At 33.9% G+C, this 25496-nt stretch overlaps 3 protein-coding genes across 3 annotated transcripts in view; 1 reads left to right on the top strand and 2 right to left on the bottom strand.

The window, feature by feature from the left end:
* Positions 1-91: 91 nt before the first annotated feature.
* On the top strand, positions 92-4572 carry LOC143921237 (uncharacterized). The gene is made up of 3 exons (XM_077444446.1): positions 92-385; positions 3543-4099; positions 4416-4572. The coding sequence occupies exons 1-3, from the start codon at positions 200-202 to the stop codon at positions 4480-4482; spliced, it is 810 nt and encodes a 269-aa protein (XP_077300572.1). The 5' UTR covers positions 92-199; the 3' UTR covers positions 4483-4572.
* Positions 4573-5961: 1389 nt separating this feature from the next.
* LOC143921748 (malectin-A) lies at positions 5962-9721 on the bottom strand. Its single transcript, XM_077445123.1, has 2 exons — positions 9248-9721; positions 5962-7414 (listed from the first exon to the last, which is right to left on the bottom strand). Exons 1-2 carry the CDS (start codon positions 9674-9676, stop codon positions 6968-6970), a joined length of 876 nt encoding a protein of 291 aa, XP_077301249.1. The 5' UTR covers positions 9677-9721; the 3' UTR covers positions 5962-6967.
* Positions 9722-21480: 11759 nt separating this feature from the next.
* LOC143920801 (beta-1,3-glucosyltransferase) overlaps positions 21481-25496 on the bottom strand; it is a 29293-nt gene continuing 25277 nt past the window's right edge. Inside the window, exons 3-10 of the mRNA XM_077443766.1 lie at positions 24272-24381; positions 23140-23316; positions 22922-23058; positions 22664-22847; positions 22443-22578; positions 22223-22373; positions 21880-22138; positions 21481-21809 (exon numbers count right to left, since the gene is read on the bottom strand). Of these exons, the coding sequence (XP_077299892.1) occupies positions 21639-21809; positions 21880-22138; positions 22223-22373; positions 22443-22578; positions 22664-22847; positions 22922-23058; positions 23140-23316; positions 24272-24381 (1325 nt within the window). The 3' untranslated portion in view covers positions 21481-21638. The remainder of the gene's footprint in view (positions 21810-21879; positions 22139-22222; positions 22374-22442; positions 22579-22663; positions 22848-22921; positions 23059-23139; positions 23317-24271; positions 24382-25496) is intronic.

Consider the following 25496-nt stretch of genomic DNA (forward strand, 5'->3'; position numbering starts at 1 on the left):
CCTTGGCCCGATGCGATGCCAACAGGCCAATAGCCTGTGCTGTCGACCCGTTGCTACCAGATAACTGTTCACAACACAAAAAACAATCTTCAGAATCCAAACGAGTTGTTCCAGATGCATAATGTTCAGTTAGTGTACAGGAAGAGTGGCATTCGACGCGAGATACTCGACCCCAACGGATACGCGAACCGCCATCATTATGTTAAGAAACGCTATCGAAATATTACTTTGCCTATCGGTTTTGTACACCGTGTGCGAATCTTCGCCATTGCCTGGCAATGGTTCCACGTACGATCAGAGACAGACTGGTGATTATAATATACACATTAGTTTGAAGGATATTCGCATTATCGCGCTTTTGAGTGGAGGTCTCGGAGGTTCTGAGGTAAACATTGCATTATTTCTTGTATCTACATATGTATAATACATGTCCTTTTCCGAAGCATCTTCGATTCAAGTTGAGAACGCCTATTGGGTCAAGTGCAGTAACGGAATTTCATTGTAGGTCATTCGATGACAGGATACCATTACATACGTACTTTTAGTATTTATTTTTAAGTACTTTTATAGTTTAATTGTGGGTCGAAGGGAAAACAATAATACGAAATGTGATTAAAATAATCATACAAAAGTTATTTTTAAAATAGTATCATTTTTAGCAAGGTAAATGTATTCTTGGGGAGTTGTTCTATAAATCATATACATACATATAACGTGTTCTCTGGTTTAATTTTCTAATTTGATTTTCGGAACTAATCTACTATAATCGGTTAATCTATCGTTTTAATTTTAGAGAAGAACTAAAAATTTTCGCTAGTGACAAATGAAGTCTATTAAAAAAGATTTTGAACGATTTAAACAATTTTAAAATACATTTTGAATTTCTACTAATATTTCACGAACATTTTGATGATATTAAAGCAAACTTATTAACGTGGACGTCATTACCAGAGGTTGGCGTTCGATGGATGCTTTTCATACACAAAAAAAGTTTCACTATTGTCAATTTCTTAAAAAAACCATGCTTTTTTGCTCCCTTGTTTTGAACACTTATACATAGAGAGGACTATTGTTATTTTAAACAATAGTCCTAAGACCGGTCATTACTAGAGCTAGGACCAGAAGCGTGCTTTTTCCAGGAAACAGGAAATTTTGGGTCTATTTTCCAGGAAATAGAGCAAACTACAAAGCTAGAGTGCAAAAAAAGGTTCACCAACAAAGAACGACACGCTTCCGGTCCTACCTCTAGTCATTAATAAGGATAGGCGCGCGGGTTGTATTTCCCAGGAAAGAGGAATTCACTTCAATTGTCGACCATTTTTTGCTCTCTAGCTTTTTGTAGGACAATATAAATCGAAAATAGGCAACCCCTCTTTCCTGGGAAATAGCACTCGATTGTCTATCCTTAGTAATTACTAGTCTTAGAGGACGTTTTGGGGCTATTTTACAGGAAACAGGGCAAACTACAAAGCTAGAGAGCAAAAAAAAGGTTCACCATAAAAATAAACAATGGTGCGCACGGTCGCGCTGGATTATAGTGATTACTAGAGGTAGGATAGTCACAGTGCTATCCATTGTTAGGCAAACCTTTAACAATGCATTTACAACCTTTGAACAATACACGGCCCCCTCAGGCTAGGTGACTAGTGATTACTAGTCACCGGAGCCTGAGGGGGCCGTGTATTGTGCAATGGTTGTAAATGCATTGTTAAAGGTTTGCCGAACAATTGATAGCACTGTGACTATCCTACCTCTAGTGATTACAACTTTATCCAAAACAGGGGAGGGGGGTAAAAGTTAACGAGTTTGTGTTTTATAAGACCTTTTTGGAAACCGCTTCAGATCGACATCTTTGAACTTGTTAAAGTTTCTGCTGGCTAAACTTTTAGTGACGAATAATTGATTTGATAAAGGTTCATAATATTTAATCAAAGTTCCTGACCTGGCCAGATCTGGGGGGTGCCCCTCCCTCCTTCCTCTTTATCTATGTACGTGGTAACAATAGATGAAGTTTTGTGATCATGCAAAAATTAGAACTCGAGATTTTGATTGATCCGAACTCGGAATCGATCACTGATCACGTTTTCATAATCTAGAAAAAATATGTGTGTCTGTGTATTTTGGAGATTTATTGAACACCGTTCGTTTGTCCTATCGAACTGAAACTTAGTATCGATTACTGAACTTCTTATCGATACGACGTAAATTTTTAAGTTGACCGGAAATTGTACCTCCCCTTATAGGTGTCCTCTTCTTTTTAAGTTTTTGAATCCAATTATCTCCGAAACCGCTAACCAAATCAGACTGAAATAGAAATTATAAATGTTATAGCCTAATCTTTTTGGAATATTTTTACCTGAACCGGAATAGTACTTTTACTCTAGAGAATCGAGGTTTTTTATTTGTTTTCTGAGAAACTTTTTGGTTTATTGAACTGAAATTTCATATCTAGAAGTTTAAGCATAATACCAAGTTATGTATAAAATTTGGTAAGCATCCGTCAACCGGAAGTGACAGTTTACTATTGTTCAATTTTTTTCAACCCCTTATACATGTGTGCTCTTGTGCTCTTCAAGAAATAAATTCAAGTATAATTATTGTATCAATTTGATGAAAATAAAAAAAAAATCACTAAATTTAATAAACCAGAAGTGGGATATTTTCCTCTTAGAAAAGTCAAAAATGTTGTGACTACAATTCTTTCCACACCCCGTATCAAGCCGAAAATTTATATTTGTATTTTTTATGCATTAACTTAGAGCTGTTAAGATTTTGGTCAGAATGCGTAAGCCGGAAGTAGCATTTTTTTTTTAAACAATATTTCATTATTTTATTTTGACATTTTTTTTATTTTTTATTTTCTTAATATTTAATGTGTATAATAATTATAGTAATTTTAAGTGATAAAAAAATTTCGAACAAAATCCGACAACCGGAAGTAGAACTTTTGCCTTGTGTAAGCTTCCCTACATTTACGCTCAATTTTTTATTGAAAATGCTCTCATAACCGATATGTATGTTTAATTATCGAATTTTGTTTTGTGACCTTCTTATATTCCTCAAATACATACAGATAAAGTCATGGGTTGGTCACATTCAAATTTTTTAAATTTGCCCTAATAATTTTTGTTAAAAATTTAACCTTATATTAGGCTTAGTGTTAGCGTGATAAATATTTAAATTGTGAACCAATTCAGACTAAAAAAAATCGTCTTCAGTAAAATTCATAATGAATTAAAAGCAGGCAAATATTCGTACGTATATTATTAATGTACGTACATACATACATATGTAGATATGAAGGAGAACGAATTTCATGTCTGGTTCCTGATCCAGTTATGCTAATTTACTATATCCAGTTGTGGATCTGCAAATATTTTACCACCGTAAAAATAAAACAGTATTATATAACAGTAAAACCAACGGTATAAATACTATAAAAAAGCGATTGCCAACTGTCTACAAGAATCCTGCAGATATTACATTTAATTTTCAATAATATTTAACAACAATAATCACAAAATATATCTCCTTTGTTTCAGGACTATGATTACAATTATGACTATTCTGAAATGACCATAAAACCATCTCCTGGTGAAACCAATAAGACGAAGAGTACTACGACACAATCAACTATAACATCGAATACGACAGTAGACGATTCTAGTACTACAACAGAAAAAGTAGTGGAAATAACACCACCAAATCCACAAACGACGACTTCCAAATCGCCCACCACTTCAAATTCGACAGTTGATAACAAAAATGCGACTATTGATAGTAACAATGCGACTATTGATAACAAAAATGCGACTATTGACAGTAAAAATGCGACGGAATCAAACACAAACGGAACAGAATCGCCAAATATCTCAAAACCGACACGGAAGCCAGACAATCAAGATATACCAGTACAGATTGTTTTGACGCCTGTTCAAATATTATCAGATAATGCAAAACCTACAACAAGTCCTACAACAACAGCAGTGCCATTGACCACCACAGCTAAAGTCAAACAGGCGAATTGTATAGAGGGGTTTGTTAAGGATCGGCATGGAAATTGCAGACAAAGAGTAAGGAAACCACAGCAACAAAGTTTGTAAGTGATTAAGCATTCCCAAATGCATATCCAGAAATGGTTCGGTGAATATTCCGCACAAAGCGATCTCGCGCACGTCACTTTAAACCTCGATCACGGAACGTCTGGCACCTAAAAATTCCATTCATCGAGAGCTACACACGCGAACTATCATACTACCGAGAATTCGAACTCCAGATATTCCGTATTGTCGTGTGCGCTATCACAATGTGCGAAATAGTCCGTTTACCTCCAGAAATATATCCCAATATATGTATATACATATTATATTATACTTCAATCCTTCGTAAAGTTACGCATTTTAATTTTGTTTCAGGTTGAGAAAATTAATACAAATGTCACAACGAACGCCACCAGCAAGACAAAAGAATATAAGTCAATGAATCATTTCACTTATATTTAAGTTTTATGTTAAATAATATGTAAAAAATAAAAAAAAAATCTTGCAGAGTATGAAAAAAATTTAAACCTTTGATCGGCATTTGAAATTACCCAATTTTATCAATGTGTCGATAGCTAATATTGAAAATATTTCAAAATATTGTGTAAACATCGTGTATATGTACAGTCCAAGTGTACATTTCGTTCGTATATGAACAATGAACGTACTAGTTTGTTCATGCACGAACTATTATGTAGGTACATATAAGTTTAAATATTCTCAATTGTTTATCCCATCCTCAGTACACATATATATATATATATATATATATATATATATATATATATATATATATATATATATATATATATATATATGTGTGGTTCGGTGATTATTCCGCAAAAATCGATCTCGCATAAGTCAATAAAATCTCGATCACGGAACATCTGGCACCCAAAAACTCCATCAATCGAAAGCTTACCACGAGAAAAATTGAGCTTACGAGAACTTGAGTGCCAGATGTTCCATAATCGAGATTTTAGTGATTTGCGCGAAATCACTTTTTGCGGAATAATCCGTTTACCCATATATGTACATATGTACATATGCTTAACTTGGGTTGCAATATTTTTAATATTACCATAAATGGGAATTATGGCAATGTTTCATGAATTAATGCAGTTTCCATGGGATTTCCCATTTCAAATACTTGACACCTGGTCTATTTGTAGATAATGCATGAACCAACTAGTATGTTCATGAATGAACACTTGGATTGTAACATAAACATAGCTCATCAATCAAAAATTTCTCATTGACAACAGATGGCATAAAATGAAACAAAAACCATTTTTTTGAAAACTTAGAACTGGCGAATCAAAATGATCAGATCTGATTGGAAATTTCAAGTAGTCGTCACCATCAACGTCTCAAATACCAATAAGTGAAAATGTAATATTTACATTTAAATATTTTAGTGTCTGACAAAATCCAGGAAAATTTTTATCAATCTCATATGACGGGCTGAAAACCAGACTGGTACAAGTGACATTTAAAAAAAAAATCTGGTTTTAGTGCTAAAATAATACCATATATGAAATGCTATTATTTTAGCACTTAAACCAGCTTTTTTAAAATTTTCACTTGTACCAGTCTGGTTTTCAGCCCGTCATCAGTGAATTCATTCTTGGTGATTGAATTTTCGGCTTAGATTAGTGCACTTGTTGGCTGATTATTGGAATTTCAATTGAATAACAGCAATTTTTCTCATCTTGGTTTATCGACATCCATTTCTTCGTATTCAATGTTTAAAAAAACTGTTCAAATAGTTTGGCAAAAATATGCATAAAATAATTAAAAACACTAATCACAAACATGTGGTTACGTAAAGACGAATGATTTGGATAATGTCAACTTGTATCAACAATTACGAATATTTTAGTCACATTTTTAAGGACAAATAAAAAGCATCAAAAATTTTATAGGAAAAATATTTAATATAACAAAAAAAAAAAACGGGAAAAGATAAACATAACTCTTACACACAAAATTGTTACATTATCTTATCTATCTTATTATTTGCATAAAAAACGCACTTATTGCAGCAGAATAAATAAATCAGTCAGCTTTCATATAAAAACATATAAAACAAAACTTATAGAATTCCACACGCTATAAAATCAAATAATTTTTTGCATTTAACTTGTCACGACTTAAATTATTAGTATTTTGTGCGTCTTTAAGAAAACACAAAACGTTCAAATATAGTTTTAACACAACCATGATCGAAAATAAAATATAAAATATAATAAATTACGCTATGTGCTATAAAATCACGATTTTACACTATGTAGCCTGCGGTACAAGTAGACATGGAAAAATCAATGGAAAAGACATTTTGGAATTACTAATTCAATTGCCAATGTTTATATTACTCGACTGTTGTATTATTCATCCAAAAATATTCGTTAAAAATTTGAAAATTCACTACAAATTCCAGAATTGTAGAATATAAATGCACGAGTATAAGACAATTATATTTAACGTACATAATATGTATGTTCTTTGTGCATTCACTATTGCATTTAAAAATCTGCCAATTCAATTTCATTCAATACAAAATGAAAATTACATTCATCGATACTTAAAACGATAACAAACAGGGTATTCATTATAAATATGTAAATATTCAGATAATTGTTTTCACATTACAATACAATGGTATTTTCATTTTGTGCAAATATTATTCACTGTTTGAATGTACAATAAAAACATCAAAACACACAATCAAAATGTGCCTGTCTATTTTATTTATATATATAATAATATTCTCAGTGGCACAAAAACATAAACTAATAAATGCAAAAGTAAATAGTACAGAGCTCTTAACATGCAAACAAATAAAACCGCAGTACCGAATCACGACAAAAGGAGGAATTGCACAAACGACAAAAACATTTGTATACAAAATATAAAATCACCGTCTGTCACAGTTTGCAAAGGCAAAACAGGAAGGGTATGAATGCGCCGATGGCGATGAAAACTGGCAGCATGACTGAGGAGTCGTCCATGAGATATGGATCGGGCTGCTTGGGCCCGCTCGGCCGTCGCGATTTGGACACCTTCTCGTCGGGCTCCTCCCTCGAGTCTTCCGGGTCGGGATCCGGAGGCAGGGGCGGCAGCTTGGGTACGTCCTCCAGCTTGCCCCGCACCACGTACAGGGCATTGATTTTGGGGTTGTCTCGGTAGCCCTTGATGAACTCGACGCGTATCTTGCCGTTCCGTATGTCGGATTCCTCCTCGTCGCAGTAGAGCTTGCCGTCGCGTACGCTGTACTGTACGTATTCGTCGTGTGCAACGCCGCGACCCACCCGCTCATATATATCGAGATCAGCGACGACTGTGTGATCTCCGTTAAGCACCACATCGAAGACCTGTAACAGTGAAGAGAGTTAAATGAATATTTTTGTGATTATTACATAACAACTAATATTTTAAAATGTTCAAGGGCAAAAAAGTTTCAAAAATTATTCATATATGAAAGTGTGACGACTTATTGTTATAGAATTCAAAAACAACAAAGTAAGCATGTATATTGAAAATATTTTAACAAAAACTAAGATGTTTGTAAATTATTTTTTGTCGTTTGATGACAAATATTTTTTGTAATTCTGAATTATGGATAATAGGGTTTTTCCTACAATTGAATTGGCAATAAATTGATAATAAAATATAGTATAATTAATTATTTAAAATATATTGAAAACAATTTGGAAAGTTAATCAAATCAATTTTACGTATACCCATTTTGCTGATAACTCAATACTTAAGTTTTAATTGTCATATTAATGAAAAAAAAAAAAAATTTATATAATTAAATTAGTGAACTTTATTTTTTCAAAAATCTATGTTATATATGTATACAATAAAAAAAAATGTATGTACATATTTAAAATTAATGATCGAAGTCATTTTAATGATATTATTCATAAATGAGCATCTACATATCATTCAATTCCCATTATCATTAGTGTTATTGAACATTCTATTGAGCTGAATGTACATATTCTATCATTATATTAAAAAGATTTTCATCTGTTATGTGAAAATTATACATATGTGTGAAATTATATGTTATTAAGAGTAATAAATGGAATATGTTAAGATTTTTAGATAGTATGTTTTGTATAGATATTATATTTTGTAGAATTATATATACATATATTGTAGAATGGTTAGATATTAATGTTGATGATACAACGATTTATGTACAATTTGTTATGATATTTTTAATACAATATAGTAAAATTTTTAATTTCGTACAAGACCTGATGAAAAGTAGTATTTATTAATTAAACGTGGATAGTTATAAATCTAATAATATATAATTTCGAAATAGACTTTGTATGTAAGTAACATTGGTTGGGAACTTCGTAAACAAGTCAAAATTTCTATGATGAGGAGTCGATTTCTTTTTTCGATTCAAATAAATTTAATAAAAAAACAAATGAATATTTACTATTAGGTTCGCCATGTTTGAGCTGTTTATATTACAAATACTGAGCGAAGCTAGTAGTAATTAAATACATTTTGAATTTATTGCAAGCAGTTGGTTTACTTATTTTATGCTACTTTTATTTTTATGTTGGCAGACATAAATTTTTTTGTATAAATTGGGGGGGGGGGGTTAAACCCGAGATAAACGACGACCAGCAGTCAGTGGCTGTTGTGTGCCAGTGCAAAAGAAAATGGCTTGAATTAATTTTTCACTATTATTATACGTACCTATGTATACAATATTTACAATTTCAAACGATTATATTCATTACACATTATTAACATTTAAGATTGATAGAATTCATATATTTAGATAAAAACAAATCAGATTTTCTTTTCATTTTCTTTTGCACTGGTAACACTGGCGTGGCGTCCATACGTCAAATACACACACTGAACAACCACTGACAGCCGTTGACGTTCATCTTCCCTTTTACCCCGAAATGTATATGAATATTGAATATCAGTATGGACATTTTTTTTTTCTTGCGTTTAGAACGGATTGAGGAGAGGTTTGATATTTGACAAATCTGTCGGGCTAAACAGTTGAAATCAGGTCATTATATGCATGTGTGTGTGTGTGTGTGTGTGTGTGTGTGTGTGTGGTACTCTGTATTAGCACTCGAGATATTTGAAAATGTAATAGGGATTCGTTTGTTTTGTTATTCTGAGCAGGTGGACGGTTGGTGGTGGTGGTGGTGTTGGTGTACCTTCATGTCGGGCGCGTCGAAGTAGACTTCGGAGAACTTGAGGACGAGCACGTAGTCGCCGTCGTGCGCGGCCGGAATGTCGTAGCCGAAGGTGGCGCGGTGGTAGCGCTCCGTCTGGTAGAGCGGGCGGTCGTCGGGCGGCGCGCGCGAGATGGCCGCCAGCCGCCGCCCGTAGTCCGACGCGACGCCCACGCGCCCCGTCAGAGGGTCGCGCGCGTATCTCACCCCGTGCGCCCCCACCTGCGCCTCCCCGCCCGCGTTCACCGCGAACACCACTTCTAGCGGACCACCCGCCCCCCCGGCTCCACCGCTGCCCCCCGCGCCCGCGCCCGCGCCCGCGCCCCCGCACAGCGCCGCCACGCACACCCACACCACTAGAGGGCGCATTCCCCGCCCCGCCGCCACCGCCGCCGCCCCGCCACCTGACATAACCTCGCGCCGGCCGGCATTCGCCGAGTGCCGACGTTCCGACACTAATCTGCCACGGCTGCCAACGCCTACGTCAACGCCAACACACTCGCACACTCGCCAACACTAGCACCCGCAATCAGACTCACTTCTCATTTCTCACTCACTATGAGTCTACGACTAGAGGATGAATGGATTGAAAATATATAATCACTCCAGAGGCCGAGCTGAAAGATTTGATTTTTATTTTTCTGGGAATTCTTCTTCTTGTTAATGCCTTGTCCGCATCCGGACGTTGGCGACCACCTCGTCGATTATTTGAATATATCCGCATCGGTCTTCAGCGGCTCGGAACAGTTCTTCGGCGCTCATATCGGTCCACATGCGCATGTTTTTCGAAGCCAAGATAACTTTTTCCTGCCAATCCATTTTTTTCCTTCTATTTTCCCCATGGTTATCAAACGGAGAAATTCGTATTTTGGACCCCGTATCATGTGTCCGAGGTACTCCATCTTTCTCCGTTTGATGACAGAAACAAGTTCCCTGCCTCTCCCCATCATGCCGAGGACAGCTTCGTTTGATATCTTTTTGGTCCACGGAATCTTCAGCATACGCCTATAGACCCACATCTCAAAAGCTTCAATGCGGCTGATCATCTTGGTTTTCAGAGTCCACGTCTCACATCCGTGTAGTAATACTGTCCAGACGTAGCTCTTCGCGAATCTCAACCGCGTATGAAGAATATGAATTCTGGGAATAAATATAATTATTTTTTAACGGGATGAAAACATTATTTATTTATTTATTTATGTAGGAATACACTGTATCTGCATATAGATTTATATAAACTCAAAGGTATGTTCATACCTAGTCAGCACGTACTGACTTCAGCAGGTATCCGGCCGTACGAATTGTATTCTTTGGTACATTTTCTATGGGTATATTCATACCAACCGTCACGTTTACGTCACGGCAGGCTTACAGCAGTACTCGACATTTCCTGTTCATACCTTACAGCAACATCCGTCAACGTATCGTATCCGTTTTTTTGGCCATCGTGGAAATATACACGCGAATTACGTGCCATGAGTCTGCTGCTTTGCTGTTTTGGAGCAATTATCGATAGTGACAGTTGACAGCTGTTCAATCTTTCGACATGGTTTTGGCGCAAATATTTAAAAAAAATTTGTCCATCATCCACAAGCTCCTTATACAGTGTCCAAAACTCTCCTTCGGTTTTTCTATTTTTTAACATGGGATGCACATCAAAACGCCTCCGTGCTTTTTTATTGCCTTATTGAGCTTCTTCTTCCAACAACAGCGCGATTATACATAATTTTTCGTTGGATAAACGTCGAAACATTTTTGCTGACTTGTATTCTGACGCGTAGCTACGAATGCACGTGTATGCATTCATATTGTAAGTACTCGACAATACGACGTAAGCAATATTGCGCCGTATCGTCATGGCCTGTAATGTATAAGTAGGCCAAATTGCTGTAAGCGTGACGTGACCGCGACGTGTAGATATGAATAGAAATGAAATAAAATGACATATTTGAAACGGAGTCGTGCAGTGCTGTTAAGTATGAACAGACCTCAATGGCTACGTCCACACTACCGATATCTGCGAAATTTTCCATATCCAGTTGCCATAAGTTCCTGTTTTCTATTTTTAGAGGTTTTATCTCGGTAAACAGACTACTAGTCATATGTGAACCGGTAACAGGATAACTGGTCTCTCTAGATCGGTCACACGTCGTCACCCGTCACACTAAAACTGGTCGCAAGAAAACTGGTCACACCCAAAAATTAAAAATTGATCGCATTTTTGGGTGTGACCAGTTTTTTCGTGATCAATTTTCGGGTGTGACCAGTTTTCTTGTGTCCAATTTTTGGGTGTGACGTCTCACATCCGTGTAGTAATACTGTCCAGACGTAGCTCTTCGCGAATCTCAACCGCGTATGAAGAATATGAATTCTGGGAATAAATATAATTATTTTTTAACGGGATGAAAACATTATTTATTTATTTATTTATGTAGGAATACACTGTATCTGCATATAGATTTATATAAACTCAAAGGTATGTTCATACCTAGTCAGCACGTACTGACTTCAGCAGGTATCCGGCCGTACGAAAAGTATTCTTTGGTACATTTTCTATGGGTATATTCATACCAACCGTCACGTTTACGTCACGGCAGGCTTACAGCAGTACTCGACATTTCCTGTTCATACCTTACAGCAACATCCGTCAACGTATCGTATCCGTTTTTTTGGCCATCGTGGAAATATACACGCGAATTACGTGCCATGAGTCTGCTGCTTTGCTGTTTTGGAGCAATTATCGATAGTGACAGTTGACAGCTGTTCAATCTTTCGACATGGTTTTGGCGCAAATATTTAAAAAAATTTTGTCCATCATCCACAAGCTCCTTATACAGTGTCCAAAACTCTCCTTCGGTTTTTCTATTTTTTAACATGGGATGCACATCAAAACGCCTCCGTACTTTTTTATTGCCTTCTTGAGCTTCTTCTTCCAACAACAGCGCGATTATACATAATTTTTCGTTGGATAAACGTCGAAACATTTTTGCTGACTTGTATTCTGACGCGTAGCTACGAATGCACGTGTATGCATTCATATTGTAAGTACTCGACAATACGACGTAAGCAATATTGCGCCGTATCGTCATGGCCTGTAATGTATAAGTAGGCCAAATTGCTGTAAGCGTGACGTGACCGCGACGTGTAGATATGAATAGAAATGAAATAAAATGACATATTTGAAACGGAGTCGTGCAGTGCTGTTAAGTATGAACAGACCTCAATGGCTACGTCCACACTACCGATATCTGCGAAATTTTCCATATCCAGTTGCCATAAGTTCCTGTTTTCTATTTTTAGAGGTTTTATCTCGGTAAACAGACTACTAGTCATATGTGAACCGGTAACAGGATAACTGGTCTCTCTAGATCGGTCACACGTCGTCACCCGTCACACTAAAACTGGTCGCAAGAAAACTGGTCACACCCAAAAATTAAAAATTGATCGCATTTTTGGGTGTGACCAGTTTTTTCGTGATCAATTTTCGGGTGTGACCAGTTTTCTTGTGTCCAATTTTTGGGTGTGACCAGTTTTCTTGCGACCAGTTTTAGTGTGACGGGTAACGACATGTGACCGATCTAGAGCGACCGATTACAATGTTACCGGTTCACATTTGACTAGTAACCACTGAACCTTTTATCTCATGTCAGTATTCTGTCGGAGATTATCCTTCGTGCCCCGAAAAGTTTTATTTAAACCTGTCATCGTCCCCTATTTTATATTCCACAGACAAGAAATGTGGCATATTTTAATTCTCCCATTCCTTGAGACCTTCGTTTCTTAAACTCACTGGATGGTGCCATTGACATTTGTCATATCTCTTTTCACCTGTTGCACCGCTTCCTCGGTTACGGAGTCGCGACCAACTGAAGCAGTTAATAGCACTGTTCGACTCGAAAAATGGTTCAGAGACGAGATATGACTTTTGTTATAGATCTACCTACATATGCCCAATGAACACGAATCTGGTAATAAAAAATGTTGATCGGCTCGAGATGTGTTTTTTAAGTCGCGCAATTTTTCTATATCTTAGTGTTGTTCGGTCGATGTCTCAAAATCTGTCAATTTTCTGTTCAAAATGTATATTGGCATCTATAGTCGGGTATTTTATCTTTCATTTTTAGTAATTTTCAGCTTTCAAATCTAAGTACGAATTTTCACTTGGGATTTTTTCCCACTGTTAATACTATTTTATATATTGAGTATTTTCTATTGAAACATATTTATTGGGATAGTGGTCTAGCCACACTATCATTTGTTTTTGTTTAAAATGGTTAATTGGAAGTGTGCTGAATTTTAAATCGGTAAAATTGCGAGCTAAAAACTCGTACTAGTATTTACACGAATCTGAATTGAATTAATAGGCATATTATATTTAATTGTCTTTATATGAGAATTAAATTCCACTTAGAAAAATCATATTTCGACTATTCTTGTGGATTAATAACAAAAATTCTATTGATAACTGGTTTACCTCGATAAAATAAACGAATTTTTGCTATTAAATTACATAGTGTCATTCTACATCGAATGGACAATACCTAGTATCCTCTGAGCTATCGATGCTTATCTCCCATTCATTATTCACAGATAGAAATACATATATGTATGTACATATTATTAGCATTATTTTATCATATTCATCCAAATTGCCACCAACTATAATTTTTCCTTCACATTGTATGCGTTCTAGAAAAAAATAATAACCGAAATATGTATGGTAACATCCCAACTCTGATTTATTCATAGAAAGAATGTAAGTAAATTCAGAGAACATAAGAATGTATTTAAAATTATTTGACTTAAGTATTTGAAAATATACATTTATGTTGGTCGGTAATTATAATTTTATAACCGAAATTTGCGAATTACAGCTAGTAGCTGCACATTCACCGCCAAATGGTAAAGGCATGGCGGCGGATGCAGACGAGAGCGGGAAAATTCAAATTGCTCTCCGTTTGCAACATATAATACTTGATCGCATATCCTCATAACGTGTATTGCGATGCCAGGCATTATTCTACAGTGCGTCGCCGAGTCTAGATGTATATAAAAGTCGAAACTCCTAACTTATTTGGACCTGACAACGTTCTATCCATTACCAAAGGTGAGACCATTTTTTAAATTTATAATTACACTACGTAATAATTGATTTCCCGCGTCCGTTTCGAAGCCCGTCAATCAGTATTTGAATAATATTCAAATGAAACGGTTCATGGTTGCCATCGAAAAAACGCTATTATTGTTACATACTTATCTGAGATTTTATTTGATGGAATTAGATTTTATTTGATGGAATTAGATGTTCATCAAATTGATCAATTCCTTATCCTTTAGTTTTTCAACTATATAAGTCTGTGTATAAGTAGGGTGACCATTTTTACCAGGATTCAAAATAGGACGCAAAAGAATTGCCCCCCCCCCCCCCCCTACCATATAAAAATAATGTGTTGAACGTAAAAAAATCTTTTAATTTTTTTCCACAAATAGCCATTGATATTGTTAATGAATAATATATTTTTTCCGGAATGAACAATTGTTGCGTACAAGGAAAATAAAAACAATAAAAAAATTTTCCAAAAAGATATTCTCGGTTTATTTTAATTGCAAAAATTAAGTGCAACTGAAATTTTTCATTTCTTCTTTTATTAATTTCGTATAATTTTTACAACAACGTACATTTCTTTAAAAGAATAAAATAAATACAATATAATATTGTATTTTTCATCTATTTAAAAATAATTATGAAGAAAATAATAGTGCAAAGCAATTTTTTTCAGAAACATAAAATGAATCACGTAACAAAATATTTAAATGTTACTTTACATAAAATTTATATATTGTATGTAAATGTACATTTTTATAACAATATTTGCATTTGGGAAAATATGACAAAAAACGATCGGATAAGAGGCAAATTTTTTGAAACTAAAAAGAGGTTTGTAAGAAATTGCGAATGGACGAATGCAAAGCATATAAAAAAAAATGGGAATATCCTGGCCGAAACGGGACGTATGGTTACTCTACATATATATATACATAAGTATCTTATTGTTACGTGTACATTTTGAGTATACCCACCTTTATTTAGCTTTATGGTGCCAATTATTAACGAAATTTCATTGTAACAATTAAAACTAAAACTTTTTCAAATGATCCGGTATTATTAATACAATGATATGCTACATACATATATAACACCGATATTTATCAAATTTATCTTATTTATTAATTTTTTATATCGTTGTAAAATTTATGCATTTTCTGATAACCTGTAATAGATTACTTTTGAAACTAACATGTAACATGTAAAACTAACTCTTTCAGATGTAACTACATGCCGTTTCATTTGGATTTGTATGGTATTTGCCATCATTACCTGTTTGGGTGGACATTGAATGCAATTCCTCAATCACGAATCTAAATCGAAGAGAAGCTGAAGGGACCACTTTAATTTAAAAATGACATCTAGTGATGACGAGGTCATCCCTCACTCTACAGAAGAGCCGGAAATTGTGCAATTCTGTTTGCACTATGAAAGTGATTTCATTCGTAGACTCATTTCTTGAGGATCGTGATCATGAATTTTTTTGCCTGATCAGCTGTTTCCATTTATTTCTGGATTCAGCCACAAGAAGGACTGTCACTATAAAAGAGTCTGGAGCTCTTCCTCTTCCTCTTCTTCCCTCCACACCACCGACCACAACCAACTTTCCGTGACCGAATGTCTGAAAATTTTGTCTCCAATCCGTGTGGACAGTCGGTTTTTAGTGGTGATTTCCTCGATGGGAGTCCATGGGATTCTTAGCATGCACCTCCAACACCACATCTCGAAAGCATCAATTCTTCATATATCTGCTGCCTTCGTTGTCTACATCTCGGCTTCATATAGAGCTAGGAAAAAGAAGACTCCTCTTGAAAGGGATCTTGGTGACATTTGTAATAGATCTATTTTCCAAATATTCGATAACTGTGACAAAAATTTTAATGGCGACTGTCTGGTAAATATAATTATGTACATATAAAACCTTATCTTATTTTTGGACAAAATTACTTCTGGAAAATTAAATTTAATTGCGTTGTTTCAATTGTTACGGTTAGAGGCGAAATTTTGAAGCAAATGTTGTATTTGTTAGTAGAATTGACGAATTACAATTTTGATGATTGTGAACCAAAATTGAACACAACAAATTTTGGAGTTCATGATAATGACAATCAGCTCAATAGTAAATTCTTTAGATGGGTTCCAGTTCCATTGAATACGACTTATTCTTTTTATTTGCGTTGTTACGTAAGACCAAAATTTGAGTGCTCCATCGTTTTATAAATTTCTATAGTTCATGATAATGACCATCAATTCATTGTCAAGTTTCTCAGATGAGGGCGTTTCAGTTCCATTGAATACGTATTCTGCTTTTCTTTACGTTGTTACGTAGGATCAACATTTGAGTGCTCCATTATTTTATATATTTTGGAGTTTATGATAATGACAATCAGCTCATATCGGGTATATATTTTTGAAGATATCGTTCCAGTTCCATTGAATACTACTTATTCTTCTTTTTTTACGTCGTTACGTAAGATCAGCATTTAAATGCTCCATTATATTAGAAATTTTCATAAAAACGCACATAATGTGTAATATGAAGAATAGTGGCGACGAAATTTTGATAGTGTCTAGAAATAATAAAGTTTGGACATTTTAAAGGCTAAAAGGGATTATTAGTAATTATTTGTCATTTTCAGAATTTCCATTTGTGAAACTAACTTATATTTTAACGTGTTTTATGTTTTTAATGTACATTATACTTAATATATGTATTAATGTGGCATACAATTAAAACTTGAATACTTGTTATTGTCACCACTCGTTACAATAATCTAACCCTTGAAGCAATAAGCATTGAGAGGAGGTAAAAGTGAAATAATTAGGCCGGAATGAAATTATAAAAATAAAAATATCCACTAGTGTATTTAAATTATAAAATTGGTCGAAACATTTTCAGTCATCCACATTAATTTTTTGTGGCAAGAAATTTTACATTTCTCGCTATGTTGACACCCTAATTTTGTTAATATTTTTTATATCACTTCTAACCTTCTTCTTTTTCTTGTGCTGTATCCGTGTTCGGAAGTAGGCGATTTCCACGGACATACATTATTCACAGTCTGTGCAATATCTTCTCTATCTTCGGCAAGCCGAAACAATTTTCTAATCCACTTTCTCGATTTTTATGCAAAGTTGAATTTAATTCAGTTGACATAAAATATACTAAATTTGTCAATGGATTTATTCTAGATTATTTCTTCATTCCTTTCGATTTTATTCATTGATAGTTTGATATCAATGCGTCCTGAAAGGAATTTTTGTGTTTTCAGCAAAATGAGTTTCAATCTCCAATTCCTCTGCCGATTAAGATAATGCATCAGTCACTGCATTGAGCGATCCTAATTGGATAATTCTGTTCTCACAATAAGTCTCAAATCTACCACGGCAATACCGAAGTGGTATTTCTTTCATAGAAAATTTGAAATCAGTATGACGGTAGTAGTAATGAACTCCGTTCAAATCCGAATATTCCTTCGATCTTCCCAAAGAATTCAGATATACAGTCTTCTAAATACTGTACAAATGCTTGTGTGCTCGTTATGTCATTGTGTTGTTTTATTCATTCTCATCGTTAATAGTGACTAGTTGACAGGATAGCATATTAACATAAGATAATAGCCATCTAAGCAAATTGTCATGAATGCCGAATATAAACAGCTTACGAATTAGTAAGTTAATTAACCATATTGGAAGGCTTTTGAAAATCCATCAAAATAGCACGCATATTCATATGGGCAAGTTTCCATTGAAAATATTGCATCACAAGGGTAATAGTAAGTTCTAGTTTTTATACGAATATTTATTCATTCCTACCAGCATATTCTGAGTTTCTATCTTCTAAATATTTGACAAATTTTTGTGTGCTCGATCGGTTTGATTCCTTTTTTTACATATTACCGTTTAGTTATTCTCTTCGTTCGGCTTATATGTATTTTATCGTTCATTTCAAACTACCAAAGTTTTATCGACACAAAATTACTACTTCCTCTTAGTACATATATACATAAGTCATACTTATCTGTCTGTCCGTCTAAGTAGCGGTGACACTTTCACTTTTTTCTCTTGCTGTTTCCGTCCAATCACTCTTGTGTTAGATTCTTCAATTGGCTTTTCAACTTTAGCTTGAAGACTTTATAGTGCTTTGAAAACAATCCATAAATTATAAAATTGAAGCTCCGATCGTTTTATCGCCTCCATGTCTATGAATTTATCTGTTCTTCTATAATTTTCCACTTTAGCTTGAAGACCTTATAGTGCTTTGGAAACAATCCATAAATTATAAAATTGAAGCTCCGATCGTTTATATCGACTCCATATCTATAAATTTATCTGTTCTTCTATAATGTTCTATTCATCATAAGTACATATGTAAGTCATCAATTTTTGCCAAATCTGGCTAAGTATGTATAGGTGACATTCTCTATTTTTTTCTTCTTGGGAAATATATTCTAAACGCTGTTTTTGTCCAATCACTCCTACGTTCGATTTTTCAAAGGGTTCTTCTATAATGTTCTTATTACATTTCCTATCATTTCATATTTTAATTGCAGCAGTGTGAGATTTACGTCTTACGCCTGCTATATTTTTACCGATATGATTTACTTCGGAATACATTAAAAGATCGGCAATTTTTTGTAGAAAGTCTTGGAATTGAATTTCAAATACATGTTTACGAGTTCTTCCTCGCGTCAATTATATTCCCTGATTATTTTGAATTTGTGGGCCTCATGTAAGTCGCTCCTGAACATTTTGTTTTGTCGTGTTATTATCGGACTTTTTTTTGGGTTTGGGTAAACCAGCAAGGTTGCATCGGCGAGCTCATCTTTGGCTTCCTCGGTCTGTCCAGTCCAGACCGTTGGCATCTTGTTTTTACGGTTTTACAGTCTTTTTGAGGTAGTCATTTACATAGTGACCAGTCTTAACAGCTCAGTTGACCTACTAATCGCGTCGATTGTCAGCCAATTATCATCTTGACCCCACTTGGTGCAAAATTTGCATCCATTCGACATTGGGTCAATTTGTTTTTAAAAAGGAAGATTCCGTTAACTTATTTATCTATATTAAGTGGATTTAGAGTTTGGACAAGGTGTTCTAGATCTGATGGATCGGAGTTTGTATTTTGCATTATTGAAATAATGGTGAAGAGGTCTTCGATATCGTCCTCTACCCACAGCTGACTCTCGAAAGTTTGTCTATTATAGACAAAGGTGTTTAAAAGCGTACTCATAGTAATGATATTCTCAAACAAATATCGCTAATATATATATAACACTAACAATAATTGGTTGAGAATTTCCCGATAAGCCAGGGAAAATCTCAATATCTTACCGCATGCGCGCTTTATGTGTTCATGCGTTGTTGTTAATTTTGTACTTGGTTATGTACAGTGTGGTTTTTTTTATTAGAACAGTGATGTGCGGTTGTTCTTGTGCGATATTCATGAACAACCGTCTCGTTCTCCGACGAAAGGGTCTCTTGGACTGTATTCGTCGGGGGGGCGGTGGCCTCATGTTGAGGGCTTTAAGGGTCTAATTCCGTGACCTTTAAAGCGGGCTTAGAAACTTATTTATCTGGCCGATACGGCTTCCACCCCACTATCTTTTTTATTACCAGCTTCTCCAGACTCCTCATTCTTTCCACATGCCCAAAGAAAAAAGTATTTTTCTGCATGGACTGGAGAATTTTACATTACATATTTCTCGTAATGTAAGACGTATACTATAATCTCTTACCGACGTTTGTTGTGAATCGTAGTCACAGCGCATTTTAAACATCTTGTACTTGGTTGCAACTGCCCCTTTGTTCAGTAACAATATATTATTTATATATGTATATATATATATATATATATATATATATATATATATATATATATAAATAATATATATATATATATATATATATATATATATATATATATATATATATATATATATATATATATATATATATATATACATAGCTTTGGGCTATATAGCTATTTTACATCGTTGTATTCATACACTATTTCGACATTATTAAAGTAATCTTTCATTGTTCTTATAATGTATATCTTACAAAATACTGTCAATGAATAATTAATTAAAATGAAAATATGTATGTGCGTTCTCCTAATACATATGTACATATGTTTCTTCACAAACAACATTTTCTCGATGCTACGAAACATAAAAAGTTGATTTTCTGAAACTTGGTTTAGCCACATTATCTTTGGGATTATCATAGATATAACGTGTCCAAACTTAGGTATCCTAGTAGAATTCTTTAAATTTGTCTTACTTTAATTAAAAAAAATACCAGGTAGATATAATCCTTCCTGGTCAAATTACAATAAAAAATAATTTAAATTTTGAAACCAGTCGTTGTTGCAGAAGAGCGTCTATGTATAGTAATTTTTTTTTTGCCACATCGCATTGCTCGAAACATTTTTTTTTTTTAACAGTTTTGCGATTAAAACATTTTATAAGTTTTAATATTTTGCAACTGAAAACTTTATTAAAAATCGTTGAATTAAATCTCAGTATTACTATGAAAGTAATAAAAATATTTTTTTAATTTAGGTAGTTGAAAATAGGTCATACATATTTTGTTATATTCATGATTTATTGTAATAAAAAATATATATTTTTAAATTTCTAATATATTATATTTATTTATATAGTATTTTTATTTCTTTATATTATCCTTTTTACCTTTATATTATATTAAAATAATTGAATAATGCACATTTTGCTAAAGGTGAGTATATAACTGAAGGGGGTGACCGTGAAGAAGTCGAAGTGAAAAAGTTAAAAATATTCGAAAAACGGTTAGTATATATGTATATATATCAGTGGCGTGCGTTAAAACTCTCTCCCCCCCGTGGTACATCCTCACTTAATTTGCGCGAGCAGGATACAACAGGAACAGGCTTTTTCTCCCGTATCCTGCGCGTGCACATTAAACAAGGCTGTATGATAAAAAGAGAGATAATTTCACCGCATGCCACTGATATATATTATATATACATAGTACCGTTTACCATGCAGCTTTTTTTTTATCTTTCGACTTGAGATCTTTCAATTTTCGATCTTTGCCTTCCGATATTTGCTTTTTTGACCTTTTCACTTTCGGTCCCGTGAGGTAGACCCAACTGAAGGTGCACAATAAAACGGTTAAAGTTGTCATATCGATAACATGTATATCATTATAAAATAAGTATTAAACTATAACATACGTAATCTTTATTTTGCAGTAATAAGGAAATTACATGTCTTTATTACACTATAACTCATTGTGAGAAACTGCTTCAGTCTTAAATTTGTTGTGAAACATGATATCGTCGGTTTCGAACCATTGTTGGTACACTTCGACCGGATCGATCATCCAATGTTTGTGGAAAGAGATTGGTCTATGAGGAGCTAAGTACTCAGGAGTGTAATCAATTGGACGAGCCTGGAAATTTAGTGAGCCTTTAATGCATGCCATGTATAATGATGATTTTGCTCTTAATCACTCTTGTTACCTGATGAAACAGCGGCGAATGTATTACGGGAATCTTGTATTTAGCCAGACAGACTCCGAGCCACATATCGTCAGGTGAGGACGGCGTCGGACAATCACAGCCAGCGAGCTTGCGCACTAAATCTAAACTTAATACTAAACCTCCACCACCAGTGAGATAGTCATAACCGTTTCCTGCAAGCATGTTGAAACCGTAACGTTCACCCAGTGCGATATTTTCATCTCCGTAACAAGACAAAACCTCACATAGACGGGAAACACTAAAATTTAATGAATTAATTTAATTATTTATTCTATTATCAAAATGTACATATAGTATAAAAATAGTTTTAATATATAAATACCTTAATATAGTATCATCATCAGCTATGACAACAAATTTAACTTCACTATCTTTAAGATTGTTCGATAGATAATTTAATATACCTAATGTTTTTGCACAATGACCTCTTTCAGTATTTTTTATTCCTAAATCTATAGATGGAATTGAAGTGTCTAAAACAAAAGTAACAATATCAAATGTATTTATAGTTTACATGTGTAAGAGAGATGGTTTTATTTTACCATTTTTATCACTGAAAAATTGTAAATGTTTTGCAAACCGTCCCCAAGTGTCTTTGACAATTTTAACACGGTTTGCATGAAATTTATGATATGTTTTCACGGCGAAGAATACAGCATCTTTTGATATCGGTTTTCCCTAAAAAATGAGCACAATTAAACACATCTCTGTTTCATATAGTAAAATAATAAATTTATGAAATATAATTGCAATTGTGTTTTACACAAGTGTCGTGACTATTAGGATATGTAGCACATTCCCTTTCTGATACAATGCAAAATTTATCAGAATGAATTAATTTAGACCCATCGCCATTGTCCCAAACGAAATTAGCCAATTCGAATGAAGGATCTATTGAGAATTCTATATTAGATTTAGTTTTATTGTCTTGAAATTTGTGATGCAATCTAAAATTACAATATAACTTTTAGAATGCATTTAAAAATATATAAACACAGTCAATAGTAATTATTGTACGTACGTCCGAATCAAAGCCATACTCATTGCAAATCCTGAAGCGAAATTGGGATATACAAACTCTTCAGAATCGTCGGAATAAGCAAAATGATGTATTATCGTCGGTTCAATGTCTTTCAGCTTACGACCAATCCATATTTCCTATACAAAATAAAACAAACAATTTAAAAAATAAAAATGCAATCAATACGTTTTGATTCATTAAGATATTATATGTAATACCTCGTTGGGATCATATTTGGATAAGTCGTCTAGGAGATTAGGTAAGTTGAACGAAGTATGCTGATCACAAAACACCGCCCAACTTGCTGTCAAGCTGTGATTTTTTGCAATTTTAGACAGTAATGGTAATATTATCCAAGAGCCATGACTGTGTGTAACCCAAACTGTTGGTTTCTTCTATAAAAAGAAAAAATACATATGTTTTTACAAACAATTATTTACAGACTTAATACTCTCGATATTTAATTTATATAGTATATTATGTGAGCATTGAAATTAATTATTATTATCAATGCTTGATAATAATGATATGCTTAACTTAAGACCATTTCTAATATCTAACATATTCTTAACATCCATACGTTTCCTCAAATTCAAAATTATAAAATTCACATTATAAACAATAAAAAGTATTTAAAAATAAACAAAACAATTCTATTATTTGTATATATCACTCAAATTGACTTTTTTGGTCCTCTTATGATTTATTCATACATTATAATAAACTGGTATTGTACCCAATGACATATCATCGCATGGATAATGGCATATTAAGTTATTAAATAAAAAAAATGTGTCGTCGGTCATGTGTTCGATCCCCACGCGGTCGATTTTTTCAAATATCTTTTAAATATATTTAATTTAATATTCATATTTCATTTTTTAATATTAAAATATGGTAAAAACTACCTACCTATATGTAAACAATATAAAACACCAATAAAAAAAATTTAAATAATTAACTAATTAAATACAATTTTAATAGATGGCGGAAGTTAAATTCTAAATCCTAAATTCTAGGAATAGAATTTAAATTCTCTGCCAAGAGGAAACATTGGTAGAAAATAGTATATATAGAGAAGTTTTTTTCTTTTTTTATTGTATTTTTATATACATATGTATGGACGTACATATGTATGGTTTGGCTGTGACGTACATATGTATGTAAAAAAAATATGTATGTCGAATCGAAACGACTATTATAGTACGACGAGCGTGATCTCAGACAGACAGACAGACAGACAGACAAACAGACAGACAGACATATAGACAGACAGACACAGACAGACAAACACACAAACAGACACACCGCCAGATATTATAAATATGTTATTTTATTAAAAAATCTCACTTGTTGATGTTCAATTGCTTGAATTTTTATTTCTCTTTTCAAACGGTCAGCTAAGCTGATATGATATGGATGCGGTTGGGTCAAAATTACAAAAACGATTTCCTTGTAATCTGAAAAAGAAAAAAAACACAATTGAATGCAATATTATAATAGCTCGATATCGATTGTATCGGTTGAACTTTCGGAAGCAAACGGTGAACTATAATACATATTTCGTTGGATAACTACGATATATTGGGGTATTTAGGCGGACTTGTATAGAGCGCGACCTTTCCAGTGTGTATTTGGTTGCGGGCAAAATAAATAAGCGAGATATTTGCGAACGGTTTCCAGCTATTTGCGAGGTGAACGCGCGCACCTACTCCAGATTTATCTGGACAGTGTCGTGTCCTGATATTATTTCGGAGAAGATGAAAAACGGCGAGGTTCGCTCGAGCCCGGCGCGTGACCGGAATCGGAAGTTACGAAGGGATGCGATTATATCGCCCACACACACAAAAGAACAAAAATAAAAACGATTTAATAAAATAAAAGTGTTCTAAACGCTCGCCTGACTGTGGACTATCTCTCAAAAATACACTCACCTTGCGTATTCGGGTTATTGCAAATGAAATGATCCTGGACGTTATCAGCGTATATACATACATACAAACATATGTGATGTATATAAATATTCTCATATGAAAATGATTATAGACAATTCTCACCACAAATAAATCGGTATATTCTTACTTAAAGCTCTTTAATCATGTTGAAGCCATCTTGTAAGATATTCAGCAAAATTTCCTGAAACACATGCATACATACAGTCCATACGAAAAACCTATATTTTTTCAATGACAATGTTTATTTTTTTATACAGGTATACATACACCCATTTATTTTTATTTTACACGACATCTATGGTAAAAAATTGTACATAAGTATTGTAAGAATTGCAAATGCAGGCCAATTACAAACATCGATTAACAACCATGGAGACAACTATGGAGAAATTTGCAGCATTTTATAAATAAGCAATTTTGAGATGCTGTAAGCTCAATTTTCGAGGAAAATGAGCAAAATGAGTTGCCAATTTGTTGGAACCGTTTCAATGAAATAATATAAATTGGCAAACTCTGATAATAAACGATCGACCTTGGAAGTACATACATATATACATTACATTTTAAAAATGTAATGTACTTGGAAGTACATTACATTTTTACGTAGTTACATATATAAA

Source organism: Arctopsyche grandis, chromosome 13, assembly GCF_051622035.1.
Source record: "Arctopsyche grandis isolate Sample6627 chromosome 13, ASM5162203v2, whole genome shotgun sequence".
NCBI lineage: Eukaryota > Metazoa > Arthropoda > Insecta > Trichoptera > Hydropsychidae > Arctopsyche > Arctopsyche grandis.